Source organism: Pinus tabuliformis, chromosome 5_2, assembly GCF_031772625.1.
Source record: "Pinus tabuliformis cultivar Carrire ecotype Pingquan chromosome 5_2, CPIR1, whole genome shotgun sequence".
NCBI lineage: Eukaryota > Viridiplantae > Streptophyta > Pinopsida > Pinales > Pinaceae > Pinus > Pinus tabuliformis.
Genome location: NC_142306.1, coordinates 706,136,168 through 706,158,800, shown reverse-complemented (window position 1 = coordinate 706,158,800; position 22,633 = coordinate 706,136,168). Strand labels below are relative to the sequence as shown.

Sequence of the window (22,633 nt, the reverse complement as noted above, 5' to 3'; positions counted from 1 at the left end):
TGTGTAGGCTTAAGAAATCCTTATATGGACTGAAGCAGGCGTCGAGAACATGGTACAAGAGGATTGATGCTTACTTGCAGCAAATGGGTTTCCAGAAGAGTGATGCAGATCTGAACCTATATTTCATTATGGTTGGTGACGATCAACTCATTTTGGTTTTGTATGTGGATGATTTGTTTATTATAGGAGAGGAGAGACTCATTCAACCTTGCAAGAAGGACCTTGCTTCATAGTTTTACATGACCGATATGGGATTGATGCACTATTTTTTGGGGTTGGAGGTTTGGCAAGAGGATGGGCATATCTTCGTGGGCCAGAGCAATTATGCAAGGGACATACTGAGGAGATTATGTATGGAAGATTGAGGCCTATGGCTACTCTGATGATCACCAACTAGAAGAAGTTGCATGCTTCAAATTCTGAGTTGGAGAAACCCACTTTGTATCGTCGGTTGATTAGTTCGTTAATGTATCTTGTCAACACTAGACTAGATATGTGTTTCGCAATCAACAAATTGAGTCAGTTTATGATGGAGCCCAAGAGAGTGCACTGGGTAGTTGCGAAACATCCATTGCGTTGCCTACAGGGCATAGTGGAATATGGTCTAGACTATATCTGGGGAGATGGAGTCAGGTTGACAAGTTATACAAGCTCAGACTAGGCAAGCAGTGTTAGTGAACGGAAGAGTACTTTCAAATGTTGTTTCATGTTGGGATTGGCAATGGTGTCATGGTTCAACAGGAAGCAAAGATCAATGGCACTGAGCTCAGCGGAATTTGAGTATGTTGCAGCTAGTTAGGCTAGTTGCAAGGCTATTTCGCTTCAAAAGATGATATGTGCCTTATTTGGTCAGATGTTGAGACCAACTACGATATACTGTGATAATCAAAGTTGCATTAAACTCACAGAGAATCTAGTATTTCATGATCGGTCAAAGCACATAGAGATCAAGTACCACTTCATCAGGGATTGGGTTCATAGAGGAGCAGTGAGGCTTGAGTACATATCCATTGAGGAGTGGGTTACATTCTCACCAAGTCATTTCCAAGAGGCAAGCATGCCTATTTCAAAGATAAGATGGGAGTGGTGAGAAACACCTTCCTCGGTAAGAGGGAGTGTTGAAAAAAAAGGTACCCAAGAGGTGTTTCCTAGTGCATTTGTCTTTTTGCCTAAGAAAACACTTTATAACACCTTTTTAGCTATTGAGTTTATGAGTTAAATTAAAGTCACTTTATGAAGTACTATGTACTATGTACTTTTTAATATTAAAGTCACTATACTTTTAAGTTGACTTTATGTGGAGAAAAAGTACAAGGTACAAAAATAACATGAAAGTGACTAGGGAGTCATTAATGAGGGGAGCCACATGAAAATGGGAGTCAAGTGAGGGAAAGATCTCCACCATTGATCTAGAGGGCTGAGATCTAATCTCATCCCTTGATCAAAAGGGTTAGGGTTCTCCTATCTTAATGAAGCTAAAAAGGGAGAAAAAGGTTGAGTTCATTTTTCCTTCTACATATGCATTTGTGGAGAGAAGGAGAGGAGTTGAAGAAGGAGAGAGTGTTGTGAGAGCAGAGAGTTTTGCAAGAGGAAATCAACCTACAACAAGAAGAAACTGGCATGAATTCCAAGGTCTAGTAGGTAGAGATTGTTGGCACGAAAACATAGGAAAGGCAACCACCTTCAGCGCAAAATTTGAGGGGCTGAGTGCACAAGTTTCGAGGGGTTCTCGCAGCTTCAAGAAAGTATCACAAGCCCACATTTTGAGGCTGGGAAATCAGGTCAGAGGCTTAGAAAACGATGCTACTATAGCAAGTTGTCAAACATGCAGTTCGAGGCTGAGAAGTGATCACTGGATGCACAAAAATCGAGGACAATAAATATTGGACTGTGGCCGAAATTTCTGGAGAAGAATTTGGGGCAAGTGGCACGTCGTTGAAGGCTAATCAGTGGCTCAATTTTCAAGGAGTTGGGCACAAAATTAAAAGGCAAGAGATAAGGACCATAGTTGTGTTTGTAATGTTGTAAACATTTTCTTGAGAAAAGCAAAATAAAATCCTCCTTATGACTGGTTTTCCCCTTGTGGGTTTTTCCAGGTTCAAAGTTGACCAAAAACTAGTGTTTTAATTTATGTGTGAATGCTTGTCTATTTTCCTATCAACTGAAAAGTAAAATAAAGAAATAGAGATAGCCTATATTGTTTCTCTTTAAATTTGCAAACAATTTATATATATTGGCATCTTTATGTGGGGTTGTGGGCATTAAACTCATGCAACGAAAACTGAAACTGGGAGGGCTACAAGAAACCTTATTTTTCTACATTCGGTATGTTGTATGAGATTGCACACTACCCAAAAACACATCTTTCCTAGTTGTTTGCACTCACCCCCTCTCTTTGTCACTCAACTTGTTCAACTACTCATGCATGTGCTGAAAGCCTCTACCTTGCCTATCTCTATATGTTTAGTGGAGAATCTTTCATAGTCTAGGTCATGCATGAGATGCAATTTTAGACTCAACTACTAAATATGAGAATTTCACCTTTTTACTAAAGTGAATTACGTAATAGAATTACTTTTCGAAAATATCTTGAACTACTTCTAACACAACTGAACCTTTGCAGAATTTCTTATCTGCGCTATAATTCTTAACACACCCTGTTAGTGAGGAAGGCGTTGAAAAATGTAACTAGTTTCGATCTTCATAATTATTGTACTCATTTCAATATGTATCCTATGTGACAAACAAGAGAAGAAGGAAAAAGATATTATTATTAAAGAATGGGTTTCATGCTCTTTATTGATGGTCTTCTAGGTAAAAGGCATGTTCTTTGTGTGTCTAGGGTATGCCAGGTCTTGGGATTATTTTCATGAGTCAAAGGAGTCAACATCATGTTTATAAGACCCTTCCGGGCAAAATGTAATTGCAAAAAGAATTTATTTTGCGTCTAGAAAGTCCTAGAAACTCCAAAAGTACAAGTTGGCCCTGGCAATTACAAGTCGACCTAAAGGGGGGAATTCGACCCCTTGGAAAGGCTATATAAAGAAGCAATTCGACCTCATTTGGACTCACTCACTCAAGAATTTTGATCTATCAAGAAAGAATTCAATCTGTAGCTGGGAAGTTGGAAACAAGAAGAGCGAAGGTCTAGGAGAAGAAAGAAAGACGAAATATCTTGTTTTTGAGCTCTATCTCTCTCACACGTGCAAAGTTCTGGGGTTTTTGTTGTTGTATAAGGAGGCCAAAGTTGCAGGTATGAGTTGCAAGAGGACGAAGTGCAAAATCTTGTAGTTGGAAGGAAGGATACCCTACCTTGACCTCGTTGACCTTGGGAAGAGTTGTCTTGCTCAAGGAATGTCTAAGGAGAAGGCTAGATTAGGGTTTCCATAGAAGCTACAAGGCCGAAATTGCAGGGTCGAATTGTTGGAAGAGTTGCAGTATTGAAGCTGGCAGGTCGAAGTTGCAGTTTGAAGTTGGTTGGTGCAGAATCAGGGAAAGACTTGTTGGAGGGTTGACTTGGTACTTGGAGAAGGACTTGGTCTAGGGTTTGGGTCTTTGTGTCTCAATTGAAGCAAATTCTATAAGAGAAGAGTTTTTTGGGTTTTCCCCTTAGAGGGGTTTTTCCCTGGCTGAGAGCCTAATTTTTGTGTCCTCTATTGTTGCTATTTCATTCTTGATATTTGTTTGATGAAAAGATCTAACTAAAGAACATAAAGAAGATTAACTAAGATTCACAAGCAAGTATCAAGGTTAAGGAAAATCGAAATTAATAGCTGCCACTTTGCATTTTTCAACAAAAGGAATTATGCACCAATCCAAGTCTTTCCCTAAAACCCTCAAACTTCCCTTTTGCCCAGGGCTCGTCAAAATACATTTACTTGTTGATCTATGGGAATATGTTGTAGCTTCACTACTCATGTTTGAATCCTGTCTCATGCGAAGTGATCTTTGTTCTCTACTAATCTAAGTGCCACAAAAGTCTACTAGATGCTAAACGAAAATACCATTGTCGATCCCAAGCTAAATCAACACCTTGAAGTGCTCTTCTTGTCTGTGGCATTGCCTACCACTTCACCATCTCTGAGATATCTCAAACCATACTCCATTGTGCCCCTCAATATTTGAGTAAACCATCGAGGTCTCCAAATATAAATAGAAGGGGCTCATGTCTCCCACTCTTCAATTGAAGGCTACTATATTACCCTAGAAATCACTAGTGACCTTGGTGCAACCTTCAAAGCTTCTCGGTCATCCTTTATCACTAAGTCTAGACTCTAGAATCTCCTTAAACATATCTTTTTTGCTTGGAAAAGCAACTTTGGCATGCTTTCCAACTATGCACCCTTTTGCATACACCATGTTGCTCAATACTGAACTTTAGAAGACTTGTGACTATCTCCCTCAGAATAGGCAACATCCTGTGATACAAATGCCCCATCTTCTTGTGCCACAACTTGAAAAAGTTATCACTGTTATGCACCAAGGCTCGAACAGGTTCACCTTGAAACTTGTACAAATTATTTTCTCAAACCCCTATTTCCTAAGTTGTATATGGGCTAGAATCCTTCAAATTCATAAGTACTTGCTAGTTCATGAATTCCACTGCAAAGTCCTTATCCTTCGTGACCAAAACTGAAAGAACATTCTTCCTGAGACCTAGTACAAAAAACACATCAAAATCTAAAGAGTTACTTGACTCAAGCTGCAAAGGAATAGTACCAACTCCTGCTACTTAGTACTTGGCATCATCACCAAGCTCAACTTGTATTATAGAGTCTTACTTCTTCAAATAGAAAATAATTGCCTCGTTGATGCCATATATCAAGATGCCCCACATACTACACGTCCTTTGGAATCGTGTTGTTAGAAAGACAAGATATCATTGAGAAATCCTTCTCAAACTTGGCAACAAATGCGTCCATCTAAGTTTCTACAAAGACTGCTACTTGCTTCTGTTGTTTCTTTCCTTTATCCTTCTTCTTCTCTAGACACTATGATGCATAATGATTGTGCTTATGATAAACAAAGAACTTGATTTTACTCAAGTCCTTTCCAGGCTATGAGGTTGACTCCTTGCTCTTTCCCTTAACCTTGCTAGGTCCTTTACCTCTGTCCTTGTTTGACTAACCAAATAGAGCGAGGATCTCATCACCATCCTCCTCATTGGCCTTTGGCTCCACCCAAGTCTCCTCTTGGATATAATGATCCCAAAGCCTCTCAAAGTCAAGAATTTTTTCCTCAACACAAATAACTTTGACAAACGGTTCCCATGAAGCTAGGAAACCATTCAGTGCTATATAAAGTAGCTCTAAATCTACAACCTTCTCTCCATTTGTTGCAAGTTGATCACAAATTTATGAGATCGTCAAAAGTTAACCGGTGACTATGTCTAATCTGGTCATCAACATGGATTTGAGTTTGTTCCACAATATCATCCTCTCATTCATGTCCTGAGTCTAGAAAAGACTAACCAGGGCATCAAACATCTCCTTCATCATGTTCTTCTCAAATACATGAAGGATCAAATGGTCCTTTTTGCCATCCAAGATCATCTATTTGGACTTCACTTCCTTCTTGTTGTGAGCTACCAATTGTTGCAGATCTATAGACAAAGTCATAGCATCCTTGATAATATCTCGGAGACCATTCTCTTTTAGCAAGAGTGTAACCCTTACCTTCCTTGCTAAGAAATTTGAGGCACCATCTAATCTATCATCAAAATGGAGACTTGCTACTGCTATGTCTGAGATCTGCTCCACAAACTCCCAAATAAAAAAAAAAAAACTCTGAAATTCTCTTACCAGTAGACATTCTTCCTTGCAATAGATTTATTGTTACCAATCCTTGAGAATCTCAATCAGAGATCAAGCTCTAATATCATGTAAAAATTCCAAGCCCTAGGTGACTAATGTCCTTGTGATCTCAATCAAACAAAAAAAGCAATTTCATGGGCACACAAACACACGGGTAATTATTCCTTCGAATCAACTTTTCATTCCTTCGAAAAACTGACAAGAAAAACCTCCACAAACTATCCCAAAAAAACATTGTACGATTACCAAAATCACCGCGAACTTGAGCTTTTACGAGCTACTTGAGTTACAACTGTTGAAAAACATAAATAACAATTCTCTATTGTATGCATTGTATGGCACTATTGTATAGATTCCTTACAATTGTACAAATTTGTACATACTATCCATATTGTTGGGAATAATACTGAGAGGGGGGGTGAATCAGTATTTACAAATCAATATATTTTTCCATTTCATAATCAGATTTGTATATGCTTCTTCAGTGAAGGGAACTCGCATGTGCACGCAATTGTTCTTAAGGCAAACAGCGTATATCCAGTCAACTTATGATTCAGTTAATTCATCATATGTTGATCTTTAATCAGTGCATCAGTGCTTTATTAAACATTAAACAGTAACCATGTGTAGTAATAATAGAATAAACCATCACACATAAGCAACACACATGAACACCAAGATTTAAGGTGGAAATCCAATGCGGGAGAAAAACCACCTGTTGATGTTGTCTCTGTCTTCTTTTTAATATAAAGAATAATTTGTTTACAATCTTGTACTAGTGCAGACTCATACTAGTACGCAGGCACCCACTTGCAGAAGGCTACAACCTTCTCTCATTCTCCAGCGTTTGCTAGAAGGGAGCTACAAGCCCCTAGCTCTTGTACTAGCAGATATGTTTACCAGTACATAGGCGTCGACCAACAGAAGGCTACAACCTTCATTCGTTCTCCAGCTGCTACTAGAAGGGAGCTCCAACCCCCTGATCAAATCACCAGCCACTACTGGCAGGAAGCTTCGACATTCTTACTGAAGGCTCCAACCCTTAATATCCTCCAGGGACCACGTTTCATAAATTTTCAGAGTGGATACTCCTGGTACACAACAATACAATATGTAGGCCACGTTTCATCAAATTTTCACACTGTACCCTTCAGTAACATTGAAGCTCAAAATCAATCACCACTGCAATACATCCAACAAATACAATTGCATCAACCAATCACTGAAACCCAATCATCAATCTCTGAATCAATCAATCACCTCTGACATAACTGAATCACCCAATCCTCAATTTCTGAATCAATCACAACTGAATCAATTAATCATTGAAAACTCAAACAACCGACATTTAATCAAAAATTTAACCAATCAACTAGAACAGACAGATCACTGTAATCAGTACACAGATCTGAATCTAGAACACTACATCAACAACCAGAACCAACTGCAACCCCAAAAATCATATGTCAGAATGTACACACTACTTCAATGAAGCCAACCTGCGTGTATACGCTACTTCCTTTAACCAAACCTATGTATACCTCCAAAATTACTGAATCATAAAAGCCTTTGAATCAAAACTGTAATGACATTCTGAAAATCTACTGTCATATTACAGAATTCTAAACAGATAACAGCGGAGATCACCCTTCTCACTCAATCAATCAATCAACCAGACTCAATCTCCTTATGCATTCAGTTCTACTTTCAGATCTAAGAAGACATCATTAACAAACAACAGTAAAACAACAGCACTGATCAGATAGATCAGTCATCTCTGAACAATTAGCTTTTCTTTTGCATATGATACTCGGAAGAGCCAAACCAGCATGTATACGCACCTTCACCAAGGCGAACCAGCGTATATATCTGCAAATACTTACTTATAACCTTGCAGCTATTCTAGACTTCAGACATACCCAGATCATAACATATACAGGATAAAACATGCGTTAGCATTTCGATCTAGCCCATCCATTATCAAATCATACAATGATAAGTCATGTCAAGTCTCATGATCCTGATCTATCATTAGATCTCATCCATCATCAAACACTCAGGCACATACTTAGTTCAGATCAAGCAAAGCACCAAAAACCCATAACATGCATATTTGTTTTTAATCTAACACTTCATAAGATATTCATTACTTGTGCACTTAGCCCTTTGATCTTCTCCTCCTTATATAGTTTTAGCCTTTCTTAATACCTCGGACCAAAACAACACTTAGAATCTGTGGTATTCTTAGACGAGATCAAGTAACCGTTATTCCGCTCAATATTGTGGGCTAATACCATGGTATGGACCCTTGGTATTCTTTCACCTTAATTTCCTTAATTTTTCATCCCATACATGCTTTTCCTCTTGTGAAAGTGCATGCATACGTATACGCTCTTTTTGTATAGTGAACCCGCTTGTATACGCTCTTTTTGTACAGTGAACCCACATATACAACTTAACATACCTGAAAACATTATTTTTCCTCAATTGCTTGATTTTGATCTGTAGTTCTTTGTTTCATCATCCTGTTCTTCTTTACCATTACTTTGTTACCTCTGAATAAACCTGTTATAATGTGATTTGCCATTGTACATTACTTTTGAACTGATTCCTTTGAACTGCCCTGCATTTTGTCACATCTGTAAACACAACTGCCATGCATTCTGTCACATCCTGTTTATACTTTTATCAATTAGTTCATTCATCAAGGAACAACCCTTATCAAGGACAACACACACTAACAATCTCCCTGTATCAAACCTTTAACCATTATTTTGATCCATCATTTTGTCACTTCTGATATCTCTCTTGTAGATTCATCTAGTTACCATATGCAAGTGAGTTGTTCTGCTACTAATGGGTTGCCATCAAGTACAACACATGCATCATAATGCCAACAATCTCCCCCTTTGGACTTGATGGCAACTACTTTGGTGTTTGGTCACTATAACCTGTAAATAACATCAAGACAAGCACCTGAACATCAAGCTACTCTCTAAACACCAAGCTACTCTCCCCCTTTGACATCAAGGGCAAAGGGTTGATTGACCAATGTTAAATGAAGACTTCCATATCTAAATAGTTGAATATGAACATTGATCATGCTCCCCCTAGGCACATGTTGAATTCTCTAATCAAACTCCCCCTTAGTACATGCTGAGATGCACTATATTGTCCATGCTCCCCCTGAGCACATGCAGAGTCTGCAGAAATATTTTTCAAAATAATAACATGACTCTATAATGACCTTCCTATCACCAATGACTCATACATACATCAATCACCCAGCCAAGTGGGGATATACCAAATTTGACTCATCCACCCAACCAAGTGGGTTTACATATTTGACATGATCTTAAAAGTCCATACATGATTGAATATGACAATTATTACATCATAGGTCTTTACATGACCTTTACATCAAATGATATACATGACATTTATAGCAAATAACAAAGATCTAAACAAGACCATGATAGTTATCAGCAACTATCATACACCATATATGATCGGCATCATAAGCATCTGTCAGCAGCATCCGGAACAGCAACCTGTATATGTCCATCACCAGTTTGCAAGACATGACAATGTAAATATCATCAACCTGTGACAAAGTATGCCGCATATAGATATCAACTCATCCTCTTGATCTCATCAAGATCAACTTGCTTCGTTTCCTTAGTAGAAAAAGCCTTAATATAGCCTTCCATGAATCAACTAAGCATATATCATATCTCCAAGCAATAACACAAAACCATTCACATCATATCATATGTATGTGAAAACACCATAAATATCACCCATGACTATACCATTATCATTGTACCAGGAACTGCATGATCTTTCCATAACAACCCTCAATATATCAACCATTGATCTTAACTAGGGATTTGTCCAACATCCCACATGTGACTAAGTAAGCCATGTCTCTAAATAACCATGTCTTCAAATAGATATGTCTTCATGAAACCTGCAATAACACCATTTTCTTGGCCAACCAACATTATTTACCAATGTGTAATTTAAGTAATCATCCATGTATCAGTGTAATATGTATCCATCATAGAGATAGCAATATGTATCTAGCAAACCATGAGCTCATAGTCATTTGTCAAGCTTTCTTGATACTATCAAGAGCAACAATCCTCAACCAATATACCATGTGAGAGCCAAGAACTATGGGAATCCTGCACCATAACTGCACCATATGAAATTTATGCATCTTTGAAGGCATGATAACAGCAGAATAAAAGGAAAGAATGACTCAACATCAATTAATGAAGTTGTGTACTCTAGATTTGTTCTTCTCCTTGAACTTAGGAAGATCACTATGTAAGCAACATAACTATATGCATCATCAAAAGAGTCATCCACGATCATCCATAAATAACAACTATGTGGCTCAAGCAATATCTGAGGTTTCATCATAGGCAACTCATGACTACAGCATAGCATGATGTATCATTTAAACACTTCAACAACATAAGCGTCCTCACCATAGATAAGAATCGTTATGTACCAAAGACTTCTAAATATAATGCCAACAATGCATTATTAGAAGCATAGCATATTCCCCCCCTGAACCTGTGCCAACTATTCATTGTCAGATCTGATCATTGCATATATCAGTAAGAGTCATCAAGGCATCATCATTAACTAGTTATACATCAAGTCAGCAACAACTTATGAGGGTCAAAAGCACTTCTAAATAACATCCACAGACTGTAGTCATCAATTATCAACACAAAAATTGATAATTGTCTGAACCATATCAGATCACTTTTCTGAGTCTGTCCCACTGCTTCTTCATCAAACCAATATATACACGATTGTGCAGCTTCGAACTCGCGTATATACGCGACTTGTATTTATGATAACTGCGTATGAGAATTAGAACACTGAAATTTCATACTTTCAGTTCCTCCTAAGTTTGTTCTGTCTGTATGTTGAGTTATGCCACATTTTTCTGACTATAATTCCTTCTTCTTCCATACCTTGGAGTGTGATGATGTTTTCTCCTTTTGGTATGTTGGCCGAAATTTGCTCCTGCATTCTTTTGCTATATGCCCAAACTTGTTACAAGCATAACATCTTATATGTTTCATATTCCTTCTATAGTAATCAATGGCTTTGTGACCAAACATATTGCAAGAAAAACAATATCCCTTAAAGTACCTGGAAGCTGATGATCTTTCTGTGTGACTGTTATTAGCTTGAACCATTCTACTTCTGCATTTGGCTGCAACATGTCCAAAATTATGACATATAAAACATTCAACATTATTCATCATAGGAAATAACCAATTATCACTTCCATAGTTAGGAGTAAATGATTTTCTTTGATAGTTAGGAGTAAATGATTTTCTTTGAAGTCTTTATTTCCTTGGCTGTTGATGGGGTTGACCTCTTATCTCCTTGTTGAGCATTTCAGATTTTGCATTAGAGTTCCTTGCCTCATCTTGTGAGCTAGATTCACCTTCAACAGTTTCATGAAAACCAAGACCAGATTTGATGATAGGAGACCTTTGACTACTAAGAATATTATCCAAAATCTTAGTACTATCTTGAAATCGTAAAAATTTATCCTTTTCTTCTGATTTACCTTTTAGGATATTTACCTCAACCTGATATTTCTATTCCTTTTCCAGATACTACTTCTTCATGATTTCTTCAACTTTTCTTCCTTCTTCCACTTGTTTTAATTTGAGAATCTCATTTTCTTGTTCTTCATCTGCTTGAGGTAGTTCTTCATTCTACTTATTTGAATTTTCAAGATCTTCTTTTAGAGAGACCATCTCAGCTTCAATACTTTTATAGTAACTAGATCTTTCTATAAGTTTCTTGATTGTTGTATCCTTTTCATTTACTTCATTTCTCAATGATGTCACTTCATCCTGCAGCCTTTGACATTGATCTTCCTTTTCCTTGTACTGCTTCCTTACTTTGTTTCCTTCCTCCAATTGAGCTTTTAACCTAGTAACTTCTTCTTTGTAGGCACATTCCCTTTTATCAATTAGATCTTTTTGATCTCTAATTGTGTCTGTGAGCTTTTTAAATTTTGTCTCTATTCGATTTCTTTCTCTTTCACCCATAAGAGCAAATTCAGTTGTTTCGTTGTCACATTCATTATCTTCAAATGAACAGAGAAATGTATCACTAGAGGACAACAAATTCATACCTGATAATTCTTTTGCTTGTTCATCTTCATTCTGAGGTGATTCTGAATCTGAAGAGTTGCTTCCACATAATAGCCAATCGTCTCTCCCACTGTCACAGTTCCTTTGAGATGTCTTCTTCTTTTGAGGTGCTTTCTTCTTTTGCTTCTTTCCCATTGTTACTACGGATCTCCTTCAAGCGATCACGTCTCTGCCAAAGGCCCTGCTCTGATACTAATTGTTGGGAATAATACTGAGAGGAGGGGTGAAACAGTATTTACAAATCAATATATTTTTTCATTTCATAATCAGATTTACATACGCTTTTTCAGTGAAGGGAACTCGCATGTGCACGCAACTGTTCTTAAGGCAACCAACGTATATCCAGTGAACTTATGATTCAATTAATTCATCATATGTTGATCTTTAATCAGTGCATCAGTACTTTATTAAACATTAAACAGTAACCATGTGCAGTAATAACAGAATAAACCATCACACATAAGCAACACACATGAACACCAAGATTTAAGGTGGAAACCCAATGTGGGAGAAAACCACCTGTTGTTGTCTCTATCTTCTTTTTAATATAGAGAATAATCTGTTTACAATCTTGTACTTGTGCAGACTCATACCAATATGCAGGCACCCACCTGCAGAAGGCTACAACCTTCTCTCATTCTCCAACTTTTACTGGAAGGGAGCTGCAACCCCTAAGCTCTTGTACTAGCCAATATGTTTACCAGTACGTAGGAGTCGACCTACAGAAGGCTACAACCTTCACTCGTTCTCCAACTGCTACTGGAAGGGAGCTCCAACCCCCTAATCAAATCACCAGCCACTACTGGCAGGAAGCTTCAACTTCCTTACTGAAGGCTCCAACCCTTAGTATCCTCTAGGGACCATGTTTCATCAAATTGTCACACTGGACCCTTCAGTAACATTGAAGCTCAAAATCAATCACCACTGCAATACATCCAACAAATACATTTGCATCAACCTATCGCTGAAACCCAATCATCAATCTCTGAATCAATCAATCACCTCTGACATAACTGAATCACCCAATCATCAATTTCTGAATCAATCATCACTGAAAACTCAATCAACTGATATTTAATCAAAAATTTAACCAATCAACTGGAACAGACAGATCACTGTAACCAGTACATAGATCTGAATCCAGAACACAGCATCAACAACCAGAACCAACTGCAACCCCAAAAATTATGTCAGAATGTATACGCTACTTCAATGAAGCCAACCTACGTGTATATGCTACTTCCTTTAGCCAAACCTGCGTATCCCTCCAAAATTACTTAATCATAAAAGCCTCTGAATCAAAATTGTAATGACATTCTGAAGATCTACTGTCATATTACAAAATTCTAAATAGATAGCAGTAGAGATAACCCTTCTCACTCAATCAATCAATCAACCAGACTCAATCTCCTTATGCATTCAGTTCTACTTTCAAATCTAAGAAGACATCATTGACAAACAACAGCACTGATCAGATAGATCAATCATCTCTGAACAACTAGCTTTTCTTTTGCATACGCTACTTGGAAGAGCCGAACCAGCGTGTATGCGCACCTTCACCAAGGCGAACCAGCATATATGTCTGCAAATACTTATAACCTTACAGCTATTCCAGACTTCAGACATACCCAGATCATAACATATACAGGATAAAACATGCGTTAGCATTCAGATCTAGCCCATCCATTATCAGATCATACAATGATAAGTCATGTCAGGACTCATGATCCTGATCCATCATTAGATCTCATCCATCATCAAACACTCAGGTGCATACTTAGTTCAAATCACGCAAAGCACCAGAAACCCATGACATGCATATTTGCTTTTGATCTGACACTTCATAAGATATTCATTACTTGTGCACTTCGCCCTTTGATCTTCTCCTTATATAGTTTTAGCCTTTCTCAATACCTCAAACCAAAACAACACTTAGAATCTATGGTATTCTTAGACGGGATCAAGTAACCGTTATTCCGCTCAATATTGTGGGCTAATACCATGGTATGGACCCTTGGTATTCTTTCACCTTAATTTCCTTAATTTTTCATCCCATACGCACTTTTCCTCTTGTGAAAGTGCATGCATACGTATACGCTCTTTTTGTACAGTGAACCCGCTTGAATACGCTCTTTTTGTACAGTGAACCTGCTTGTATACGCTGTTTTTGTACAGTGAACCCGCGTATACAACTTAACATACCTGAAAACATTATTTTTCTTCAATTGCTTGATTCTGATTTGTAGTCCTTTGTTCCATCATCCTGTTCTTCTGTACCATTACTTTGTTACCTCTGAATAGACCTGTTATAATGTGATTTGCCATTGTACATTACTTCTGAACTGATTCCTTTGAACTACCCTGCATTTTGTCACATCTATAAACACAACTGCCATGCATTCTGTCACATCCTGTTTATACTTTTATCAATTAGTTCATTCATCAAAGAACAACTCTTATCAAGGACAACACACACTAACAATCTCCCTGTATCAAACCTTTAACCATTATTTTGATCCATCATTCTGTCACCTCTGATATCTCTCCTGTAGATTCATCTAGTTACCATATACAAGTGAGTTGTTCTGCTACTAGTGGGTTGCCATCAAGTACAACACATGCATCATAATGCCAACACGTGACTATACAAAATTATTCCATATACTATACGAGACTAAGCACTTCTCAAAAATATCTCTTTCCTAGCTATTTGTGCTCTCTCCCTCCCTTTGTCACTCAACTTGCTCAATTGCTCATGTGTGTGTTGAAAGTCTCTACCTTGCCCTATCTTTATACTTTTAGCAAAGAATCTCTGCTATTCATGAGATACAATTTTAGACTCAACTGCTAAATATAAGACTTTCACTTTTTTACTAAAGAAAGTTACAAAATAGAATTACTTTTCCAAAAATGGAATTATTTTTCAAAAATTTCTCAAACTACTTCTCATACACTCACATTGAACCTATACGAAAGTTCTTATTCAAGCTATAGCTCTCAACAAAAACTTTAAGGTTGGTGTTATGGTTGATCCTTCAATGACAATGTTATAAGTCATAACTGCTAAATGATTGATGTTATATGTGTATTAAATGGTGGATGTATTAATGATCATCATTAATCCATTAGTTAAGCCTATGTTTTCATGTTTTCTGCAACTAATTTGACATTCACATGAATTTTAATATATATGCATCAAAATATATTACAATATATTATATGAAAAGTTGTTCATGGAAGCTTTGGAGCTTCCCACTATTACCCCTTACTTCCTACTCCCAACAACTTTGGGTTAAACTTTGGGGTTTGCTAAAAACCAATCTCCCCAACCACACAGAACTTTTTTGCAGAGATTTGAACATTGTTGACAACCCCTGAAGATGAGTGTGGGAAGTGCTTTAGTCTAGGACTTTCCATTCTGCCTAGGAACTTTTCAACTTAGAAGTTTTGGAAGCATCAAACCAGTCATTTTTTATGATTCCTCTCTACAATTGAGCTTTAATTTTTACTTCAAAGAGATATGATGCCCTCTTGCTTTATGCAACATTGGGGTTGTTCTCTTTGTAATACAAACCAATGTTGCAGGGAACGCCACCGAAGGCCAGTTATCTCCCCCCCAAGCCACACTCCATACAAGAGCATCCAGGGAGCGCACTTCAAACCATCTTTACACGCTCCATGTCAAATTGGAATTGTCAAGCTCCCTATTGAATTGGAACCGCCACATTCCCTAGGACACTCCTGAAATCAAGAAGTGTGCTCCCTAAGTGCTTCTAGGACTCTCTCTATGCCAGTCCCTAAGAGTTTAGGACACTCCTTCAAGATAATAAATATATATATGTGAGATCTAGGGTAGATTTAGGGTTTGGGGAAAGTGAGGATGAAAATAAAAGAGTTCTTCCCCCTCTCCTTTCCATATTCTTTCATCTTTGTTTGCTTATGCTTACAATGAAGAGAAAAAAGAGCTTGGAAGAGAGAGCAAAGAAGAGCTTCGAGGCTTGGAGGAGAGAACAAAGGAAAGCATGGAGGAGTAGACAACGAGGAGGTTGGAGGAGAGACAAAAGGTTACCATCTATTTCAACTTTCAGAAGCTAAAAAGGTGAGCCCAAACCCCAACTCCGTTATTTCCTTGTGTCATTTGTTTGTGTTTTTTCCTCTTCACCTACCTTTCCCATTCCTTCTTCTCCCTCATTTCATTGAAATTTGTTCATCTAAGACTTGAGAAAAATTATCCTCGTGTCCAACATTCTAGCCACGACACTAGGGATTTCATCTTTAGTTCCATCTACATCATCTTCTACACAATTGCATCCTGCTTCAACACCACCACGTGGAGGCCCATGTAGAAGTTGTGGTGGTCCAAAGGGGAAGGAATAGTAGATAGAAATAAAGGTATAAAAATAATTGTTTCTCCTTTTGCACTACTTTATATGTCATAAATGATAGATTCATAGTATTTAGCTGTTGATTTGGGGTAGCATCAGATGTGCTCTAGCCACGAAATTTGGTGGAGAGGCTAGGGCACATGAGATCTCCAATACCCAGAAAGAGTTTGGGCAGATTCTAAACAGATCGGGAGATATTAAAATAATTAATATTTTTAATGAAGTCCCTAAGTCTAAACTTAGGGAAAATAAAATATTAATGTGTATTAATATGAATCTGTGTTAGAATGGTCCAAAAGACATGGATCAAGCCAAATCTAATCTTAGACGTTGATTAGGGACTTAATCTCGGCCGTTGAGATGTCAACAGGAAAAGTACAAGAGGAGGCTTGAGGGTCACTTGGAGAATACACCAAAGTGATCAGCCACTCTATTCTCTAGAGCAGGGTTTGCTAAGAGAGATAGAATCAGTGATCGGAGAGCAGCTGAGGGGCATTGAGTACAGAGAGACCGAGAGGCAGAGATAGTGCCGAGAGAGCAGCAGAGCAGCCAGAAATAGTGATGCAGAAGCAGCCAGTGCTCATGCAGGGCCACGCAAAGGCAACTAAGTGTTGCGCAGAGCACCAGAGAGGACAGCGTCGCTGACGCAGAGGCTCAGAGAGCTGACGCAAGGCCTCCTGGGGCTGACGCGGGCCAAGATAGGCTGACGTAGGGCCAGCGCTGGGCTAGGAGAGGCTAACGCAATCCAGATTGGGCAGACGCTAGGGTTTTTGGGGCAGATTGGTGTTGAATAGCTGCCGAAAGGATTATCCTGGGTTTTAGCCAGTAGATTTGTCAAAAACGGAGAGGTATTACTGCTAAGGAAATTCTCTGTTGGGTAGGCTAGTTTCGGCACCCAGATTGTACTCTGATATTGCTTAATAAGAAAACCCTCAGATAGCTGCACTAGTTTTCCCACATTGGGTTTTTCCAGGAACATTAGTCCAAAAATAATGGTGTCATATGGTGTGTTTGTTTCTGTTTCTTTTTAGTTGTTGATCTGTAATATGTTGAGCATGCACTAGTGTTTATTTTTAGTATTTACATTGTAAATAACTTGTTAAAGAAAATAACAAGTAGGTAGGAATAAATCAGATAAAGTGCATGGAGGGTTTCTAACTAAGTAAACTTAGAAACTTCAACATTAGCAACTAACTCAATTTATTGTTGTGGACATTTCAATCTTCATACTTCGGTGTGTAGAAGGCCTATTTTTGTAAACATAACTTTTTGGTCATGATTCATGTTATTATTCGCAGTTGTTGGATAACCATTTCATTCCTACTTTCTACCACATGGCTTAAAAATTTGTATGTTTGTTTGTAATTGCTACAATCTAGATGGTTGATGCTTGAATGATCAACCATTAATATACTATGGAAACCCTCTCTATCTTCATTAATGTACAAATATGCATATATATAGTATATAAAACAAACACTTTCAAGATGTTCCACTCCCAAGAGTTTTGGGAAAATGATGCTCCCAACGGCCATGCTTTGTGCAACATTGAACCCCCACCCCAACAAAGGCAAGCCAAGCATGGTGTTAAATTTCCATGAAAAACTCTATAACTACTCAAATGAATAATTGATAACTGAAACTAGTTAACTTTTACCAAGATATAGAGCCTCTTAACAACTTATAAGCAGCGAAATAAAAACACAAAGATAAAAACACATGCACAGATTGACATATTTTTCTCAGGAAACCCAACAGGAAAAGTTGCTTGCTTGATGTGGCTATTTTATTGATTATTCTTGATAACTAGGATCTATTACAAGGCAATTTGTCTCTTTGAGAAATTGTTATGCTTCTCACACAAAACTCAACAAATACAATTGATCTTAGTTGGCCTTGATCCTGCTTGATCTCGTCCCTCTAGCACACAATTCTTCCTCCACTGCCTCCTTGACTTGCTTGCAAAACCTGCTCTCTGTGCACTAGAAGCCCTTATTCCTTGTGCAAATTCCTACGCACTTGTGGCCTGCTAAATCTTAGTGCACAAGCTCCTCAAATCTACGCACAATCAATCTCCTAAATCCTTGTGCATGTGTGGTCTCCTATTCCTTAGGATACAATCTCTGTGCTCTCCATAATCAAGGCTCCTCTCACAAACTCGTGAGTTGTCTTGTTACACAAACCTTGTGCACAAAATTTGTTATTTACTTGTGCCTTTGTCCTCTCTTTATAGATTTGATCCATGCTAGATTAGGCTAGTTCAAATTTAGAACTCGATTTGTGATAGTGTTAAAATTGGCAACTAGGGCCAAACTCCATGTGGGTCATCTTATTAATGGCAGTTGATATTTTTCTTGGATCCCTCTCATCGAGAGGTGTAGGATTGATCTAAAGGTCATCCAATTCCGATAAGTATTCATGGAGATATGAATTTATTTGTGTTATGGGACAATTCGTCAAGGTCGGCTAGCAACCAAATAAACCCCTCTTGTGCTCAACGTTTTAGTATAAATAGAGGTGCCTTGAAAGTCATTTGTACACACATCCTCTTGGTGATCTCTTCCTCTCCACTTGTCTTTGGGTTTTGGTGGGAGGAGAAATCTAAAGAGGATACGCTGCCCTAGAGGATGCCCTAGATCCCAACGCTATCATGGAGGAGATTTTAATGCAGTGAAGAAAGGGTTCTACGCAGCTAGTCAAGATGCCTTCTATGCAGCCCTAAAGGAGGAGTCTTGGAGGAGCCCTAGCCGCAGGTATACATGCCCTAGCCGCAGTCAAAGGGAGCTCCAATTCGCAGCCAAAAGGAGCCCTAATCCGTTGTCTAAAGGAGGCCTAAAACGCAGTCTAGAGAGACCTAATCTAAGGTCATCTATCCGCTGTCAAGAGGCCCTATTCGCTGTCAAAAAGGAGGCCATAATTCTGTAGCAAGGAAAGGCCACATCTGCCGCAAGAGGAAAGGTAGAAGAAGCCCTTAACTGCAGCTAAAGCAAGCCCTAGCCGCAGCAAGAAGAAGTCTGGACAGCGAGGTCATTTGAGGGCTATTTCAGGGGTCCGTTTAGAGGACAGAGTGACTGTTCTTGGAGGCCGAGGCAAGGAGGGTTTGCTGGAGGGTGCAACAACTATTTTAGGGCGACAAGTCCATACGTTGGGCTTGGAACTGCCCTCAAGGAGCAGCGTGGAGGGCAGCATCCTATTTAAGGACAGCCGCAGCAAGAGGAAGCAATTTTGGGTTAGCTTGCGGGTTGTTAAGGACTGTGGTTGGTTGCCCTAACCAGTCCAGAATTGCAGCAGCCTAATTACCCTAGAACAGTGAGCTAGTGCACACATCTTGGAATGAATCTTGTATGTGTTGAGTCAGTTTGATGGCTGTAAAGTGCAGCCATAATCCGCAGCAAAGGGAGGGCTGATCAGCAGTGGAATATAAGCTTTATATACAGTTTGAAGGCAGCCCCAATCCACTGTTAAGAGATGTCCATTATCAGTCTTGTAAAGACTCTTATTCACTGCCCAAAGAGACCTAGTTGCAGTCACTTTAACTGCTGTCATAATACCACATTGTTGTAGGTGACAGCATGGCCTAATTGTAGACTATTTGGGCATGTTGGTGTAGACTCTATAACTCAGTGTTGCTGGACATATTATGGGACAGCAGCATAGTACATGGGACAGCTGCAATGACACTAGGACAGCTGCAAGCATGAAGAATCATGGACAGCAGCAGCATGGTAAAGCATGGACAGCAGCAAGTACATTGGGACAGCAGTAAGCATGGTGCAGCAGTGGCACTATGTACAGCAGTGCTAAACACTGGGACAGCAGCAGCATGAGGTCCAGCATTGTGATGATGGGTGCAGCATGGTGCAGCACGGTGAGGTGCAGCATGATGACGAGATGCAGCACTATGATAGGTGAAGGAGTCACCTTGGAGAATCAGTTGAAGCAGCATGTCTTCAACTGATCTCATGTATCATCATCCTAGGAGATGATCTATGCTCTTATCTAGATAAGTCAAAGTGTTGACTTCTGTTGTAAATGTACTATCTCTCTCTCTGCTAAACTATTGAAGAACATATAAGAAGAATTGATCAAGGGTTTCCCCACATTGGGGTTTGTCTCTGGCTAGCGCCACATCTTGTGTCCTCTTGTCTTGCCTTGTCTTCTGCGATTTATATTTATGTTCTATCTGCAGTTTATTTTAATGCTGATGTGATTGCTAATCTGGAAAAGATATTGAGCTAACTGTGAAAATTGAAATAAATTGCTCTGTAGTAAGACCAATGAAGACTTCGCTTAACTGAAGCTCCAACTCTACGCATGCTAACTTGATGATTATTCCAGTAAACTGGAAACAACTCATCCTAACTGAAGTCTAACTCATGAGGACAATTCTAGGTCTTCAATGGCTAAGGCACAAGCCAAAAGGCCTTGCTCACTACACTTTCAACACATGGAAGAGAACCAGGCAGTGCAGACAATGGGGCAGGTCCCATAGTAGGCATTCTTCCCATAGATGATTAGTAAGAAAGTACACTGAGAAGGTAATCAGCTGTAGGGAGGCTGAAGTACAGAATGCAGATTGTTGGCTACCTCACCACCATTCGGAGGAAACATGGGAGATCAGTCAGGGTGGAGTGCGAATATGGACAGGAATCCTAGGAGATCAGCCAGCATGGAGTGCGAATATGGGCAGAGACATTGTGGACTGTGGCAGGGTAGGGCAATGAACGATCTAATGTGAAATATACTGGAGCTCCCAAATGATTAATTGGTAATTACAGTATGGAGCATAATTTCGAATTGTGAACTTTGGTTTTCAACCTCAATTTTGATTTATTTTTATTACCATATGATTTTTACTAGGGTCAGTTTTGTTTTGATGTGTTGACCTTGCTAACTAGTGGTTTAAGATTCTAAGCACAGTGTTGTCCTCTGCCTCTTTTTTATTTTCTATCTTCTTCATATTTTACATCTCCTTAAAAGTATCTGGAGATTTAAGTGGTTAATTTTATCTTCAGAAAATGACACTATTTCCGATCAATCAGTGCACCATTTTCAGGGGAAAAACATTACCTATCTTGGCATGGCAATTATGAGGTTATCAATAAAGGGTGTGTTGAACGCAACAATAGCCGAGGCCCAAAAGCTTTGTTTTGCCAAACAAAAGTCTCAACTACCTACAGATAGTACAAGCATTATAATAGGAAACTAATGCACAGAAGCACACGGAGAATACGCACCCACATATGTATCTATAGTGTCATGAAGATTACAGACATTGTACCTTGACTGATCCACAGAGTTGTGGAACATCTCTGAGATGGTTCAGGACACTGTCAGCAACCATCCTGGAAATGCCAATGAATTGAAGCTCCCCACTCTTGTCATGCATGGCATACACACCTGTAGCATATGGGAGTTTTTCAGCAAGACTCTTTGGATTCTCTTCAAGTGGAATTGCCTCTGTCTCTGCAAGTTTTTTCATTGAGCAAACTATCCCCCTGGGCTGCCTCCTGCTGCTGGTCCTTGCCTTTTCAAAGACATGGGGTCGCTGAATAAAGCTTAATCTGGGAAAAGATCGATGTGGGTATTGCTGTAAAAACATAGAGGTTGTACAAGCTGGTATAGAAGTAATTGAGGGTGAAGCGTTGAAGGTATTTGTGGATGGGAATCGGATATTGAGCCCTGTGGATACTGCTTCCATGGCTGTCAGTCCAACGAAGGAACGTATAGAAATGATTGAGTGTGGAGGAGCTTAATCTGGATTGAAGGAATGATTTGTTAGTGCTAAATAGCTACGAGTGCCGAAGATATGAATGGAATCAGATGCTGCAACGTACGTCGGTGCAAGTTTTCTAGTGACGGGTTCTTATTGTACCACTGGGGGGAAGTGCATCAAGGGATAGGGGTAATTTTCTCCATTAAGTCACAATCCGAGTCCCTGGGCGGAAGAGATTTATATGGACGAGTTCAGGGTCTACTCATTGTTTGGTTCCTCAAATGTTCCCAACGATAACCTTACGCTGGCTAAGGCTTTGCTAAAGCTACGTTTTGTGTAAGGCTGCTTATTATTGGTTTGTTTTTTTGGATTATTTATTTAAACGTGGTTAAATTAAAATAATGAGAAAATAAATATGAGAATTTTTCTCAACTTAAATAAATAATAATAATTTAAAAGTGGATAATTTTTATTTAAATTAATATTATTTTTATTTATATTGATTAGTATTTTAATATTTTT

General features: G+C 38.8%; 1 protein-coding gene across 2 annotated transcripts in view; it reads right to left on the bottom strand.

The window, feature by feature from the left end:
- LOC149161110 (bifunctional monothiol glutaredoxin-S16, chloroplastic-like) overlaps nt 1–22,427 on the bottom strand; it is a 55,638-nt gene extending 33,211 nt beyond the window's left edge. The window contains exon 1 of one of the 2 annotated variants that reach the window (XM_089436882.1): nt 21,677–22,427. In XM_089436882.1, coding sequence (XP_089293008.1) covers nt 21,677–22,096 — 420 coding nt within the window. In that variant the 5' untranslated portion in view covers nt 22,097–22,427. The remainder of the gene's footprint in view (nt 1–21,676) is intronic. The other variant, XM_089436881.1, reaches the window with a different exon arrangement.
- Between the last annotated feature and the right edge of the window lie 206 nt (nt 22,428–22,633).